The sequence below is a fragment of the Tursiops truncatus genome, chromosome 2 (assembly GCF_011762595.2).
Source record: "Tursiops truncatus isolate mTurTru1 chromosome 2, mTurTru1.mat.Y, whole genome shotgun sequence".
Taxonomy (NCBI): domain Eukaryota; kingdom Metazoa; phylum Chordata; class Mammalia; order Artiodactyla; family Delphinidae; genus Tursiops; species Tursiops truncatus.
In genome coordinates, this window is record NC_047035.1 from 42,162,622 (window position 1) to 42,166,726 (window position 4,105).

Genomic DNA, 4,105 nt, shown 5'->3' on the forward strand with positions numbered 1-4,105 from the left:
TTTAGAGTGTTATCCTGTCATGTGTTTTTAGGTTTTCTCCATGACATGAGAATTTGACTTGAAGAGGTACACTTTTCAGAATTTTGTTTCTCAAGTTATATATATCCTTAAAGATACTGTTCCTTGAATAGGGACAGAAATGGAGGTGTTCTGGGTTTCCCTTTAAGCAGGATGAATGATAGGGCTGACACAGTGGATGCAGCGGAGTCAGGGAAATGCCAGCCCTTCTGGAATGCACCATTCCTGTCCTGGCATAATAACACTAGGTTTTCTTGTGAGATCTTGTCACACTTCTGTCTCTGTCGGGTGGCATGATGATGTCTTAATCTTTGTAGATTTCTCACAGATGCTCCTCTTGTTTCAGCCAAAAGCCATTATTTAAGTTTATTATGTTAATGACGGAGAACTAACTTCCAAAAATTGAACTAGACAATAATAAAAATTAGCACAAGGCCAGATGATATTAACTAAAAGCAGTATGAGTCACAGAGTACAGAGGTAAATTACGTTTTGTGGATTTGGAGACCCCACACAGAAAACAAACACACTTCATTTGCTTGGGGAAAAAGAGGAGGAAAGAGAAAATTTTGCATTGTTGTAATTCTTTGTTAATATGAAATAGTGGATTTCAACCATCATGGGACTGCTAACATACCACACATAAGGCAAATTCCAAGACAGTCTGGTTAGGGACTGAAGACTTTCTGTCTTCAAAACGTATTACAAACCATTTATTTCTATATGCTGCCCAATGCATGCTCACAGCAGCTAATGATATAACCAGCTGGCCAAACAATAAAATACTTGTGTGCTACATAGTGTTCTCTAGGGACCTGTTTAGTCATTTGAGGTTTGTCCTTACCTGACATTGCTAACAAGTCTTCTATCCCTATATTGTGTCTCTGTGTACCAAGGTGGATTCTTACCTGGTTATTAATGTTGAGTCTCACTATGGTCTATACTACATTATGAAATTATATTTTATTTTTAATCTTTCCTTCAAATCAATATTTGTAACCAGTATGAGAAAATCTGTGATTTTTTTCCTCCATTTTAAATCTTGGCTTTTAAGTATCTGGTCAAAGGTAAACTATATACATTTATAAAACCATCAAATTATTCTTTCCCTTTCTATCATTTGTGGTCTCTTTTTTTGAAGTCTTGCTTTTATGAACAGTTTGCGAAACAGGCACAGAGAAGACTCCATGAACCTGGTTCTGTTTTTCATTATATACTACAGGCAGGGCTAGAAGACATGCCGAAACTAAATAAATAAAATGACGATCACCCCCAAACCAGTTGGCAAGGCTTAACTTAGGGAACCTATACAATAAGTTTCACTATCCTCGAAATAATTCAGGTGGGATTGCCTGTCTCCTTCTACACTTCCTGGTTACCATTTTTTATCTTAAAATCCATTTTATCCTGTCTGCATGATCATGTTGCAGAACTAAACTGGTGGGCCTAAAGTCCAAGCCCGTGAAGGGAAGCTGTGCCTGGGAAACTGACCTTTCCTTCCCTTGTCTCACAGTAAACATTCAGAAATGTGCTGGGGTCGTTTTGTATCTGTTCCTTCACCTGGTGAACAGGTTGTGCTCAGAGCAGTTGGCAGCAGGTGGGAAAGAATGGTGGGAGTGAGGGTGGGCAGAGGAATGAAGAGAAGCTTCCTCTGCCTGGTGGAATTCTCACTCAGTGCTGATGATAATCCTTGTGGGAATCTGGGAGCTGAACCTTTGTTTGGGAGCATGCTGGCTTGTCTCTGGCTTTGTGTAACCACCTGCATACATGTCTGTCCGCTTTGCCATTAAAACGCTTTACATGTTTTAACTGGGTCTATTGGAATTTTCAGTTGGATGAAGAGCGCATAGGTACTATCCTCGTACCCAAGGAAAAATCCCAAAGCACTACAGTTTGTATGAGATAATCTACTTAGTTGTATGTTAGCCTGTGCTTCTGTATCCTGTCGTTTGACCCTAAATTCTAAAGTACAATTGAATTGACTTATACCTGTATGTACCATATTAATAAATATAGGCGATGTGCCTTGTTACAAATGTTGATAAAAACAAGACCATAATGTAGCACCATATGAGGCCTGAAAGTCTCTGCATGATTAGAATAATGTTAACAAACAAGAACGAACAACTTCACACGTAAAAGAACTTGCTCTATTACCATTTCTTTCCAGAAGAAGTATGGAACAAGGCAGGTGACCCTGTAAGTCACTGGACACTGGGTAAATATTGTTGCCTTCCAGGATAACCTATCTCTGTCTGAATTCTAGACTACCACAAGTGTAAAGCACACATTTATTTTAGTATTCTTCTGTATTTTAAGTAAAGCTACTACAATCTGACTTATTCATGGCAATGGGGCAGGACAGAGCCATTCTCTAACACTCAGAACATGATAAGATCTGCCCATAGAATGTGGTCAATGAAATAAAGTCTGAGCTGAACTAGATGCAAGCATATGCAAAGTAAAATGTTATTGGCTTCATTACTAGCTTCAGCTAAGTGAATGGAACAAATTAAAGGGTTTTTTTAATTTTTAAAATAAATAAATAAATAAATTTATTTATTTTTAATTTATTTTTGGCTGTTGGGTCTTCATTGCTGCACGCAGGTTTCCTGTAGTTGCAGTGAGCCAGGGCTACTCTTCGTGGTGGTGCGTGGGCTTCTCATTGCAGTGGCTTCTGTTGTTGCCGACACGGGCTCTAGGTGTGCGGGCTTCAGGAGTTGTGGCACGTGGGCTCAGTAGTCGTGGCTCGCGGGCTCTAGAGCACAGGCTCGGTAGTTGTGGTACACAGGCTTAGTTGCTCCGCTGCATGTGGGATCTTCCCAGACCAGGGCTCAAGCCCATGTCCCCTGCATTGGCAGGTGGATGCTTAACCACTGCGCCATCAGGGAAGTCCCCAAATTGAAGTCTTAAGACCTTTTTTTTTTTTTTTTAAAACTTGCGAGTGCTTCAGGTATACTTGGATGGCTGCTTTCAGTTCCTTTTTCAGTGAACCAAATTTCTGTTTGATATAAACTTATGGTTTGTTTATATTTTTACCTCTTGTTTTTAAGCTTACAGGTTTTCTGAAATTATTTGGGGGCTCCTTGGTTTGGGAGTAGGGATGAATAGAATTTTAGGGGTGAACCCCCTGCCTGGTTCTAACCAGAGCAGCTTTGATCTTTCTCATCTATTGAAGTTCCATGTAATGCTTTCCTGTTGGGGAGAGGGAGATTTTCACTGCTTAAAAATGTTGTTGAAAAGAGTTTGTAGAGAGGATTGTGCTAAAAAAAAAACCCAAAACCTGTGTAGTTAAAGTAAATCATCATACAGTGCATTTTTTTTTCTAGAATCCAACTGGATTTTATTTGACACAGAATACAATATGGGTGCAGGAATAGCAAACTGAAAAGACAAAGCAGAAAAAACACGGTTCTATCTAATTTATAATTAAGTAACAGGAGGGCAAGTCATTAAATGGCTAATGAAACAGTTGAGCTTGATGGACGAATTCTTTTTCTAGTGCCCATACTTTTGGAATTCCCACTCTCTGTTGTCCAACGGACACACCTGCTGTGATTTGACCCAGCGGGAGATGCAGTGGAAGTGAAAAGCATGGTTACAGACTCCCCACGCGACGGCGCACTCTTCAGAAGTAGCAGACGCCTGGTTGGCTTGACACTCTATGCAAAGATCCATAATGTGGTTCCGGCAGATGGCACAGTTACCAATCACAATATCCCAGGCCCAGAGGGCTACCGCATTCCGCTTTTTCACTTCAAAGCGCTTCTTGCCCGCGCCACTGTTCGTGCAGCTCGGGGTATCCACATCCATCGCTGCCGCCATTTTGGAAACACACGCTCCGTCGCCCGGCTACTTACAATGCATTTTCATAAAGGGAGTTAATACTTCTTAAGGCCCACGGAGATGAGCCAAAGTTAGTAAGGTGTATAACCAAGGGGCACAAAGCTGAGAGGACCTGAATGATGAAGGCAGCGAAGGTGTTTGGGAAAGCAGCTCACAGGTGGGGAAACCTGCCGCTGTCATGCGTGGAAAGTCCACAGGGAGGTCTGAACGCTGGCAATGATGATCTTGATTGACTGTCATC

The 4,105-nt window shown here is 41.1% G+C and overlaps 1 protein-coding gene across 1 annotated transcript; it reads right to left on the bottom strand.

The window, feature by feature from the left end:
• Window positions 1-3,509: 3,509 nt before the first annotated feature.
• LOC101328236 (E3 ubiquitin-protein ligase RBX1) lies at window positions 3,510-3,856 on the bottom strand. The gene has a single exon (XM_019924293.3). The coding sequence runs from the start codon at window positions 3,841-3,843 to the stop codon at window positions 3,517-3,519; it is 327 nt and encodes a 108-aa protein (XP_019779852.2). The 5' UTR covers window positions 3,844-3,856; the 3' UTR covers window positions 3,510-3,516.
• Between the last annotated feature and the right edge of the window lie 249 nt (window positions 3,857-4,105).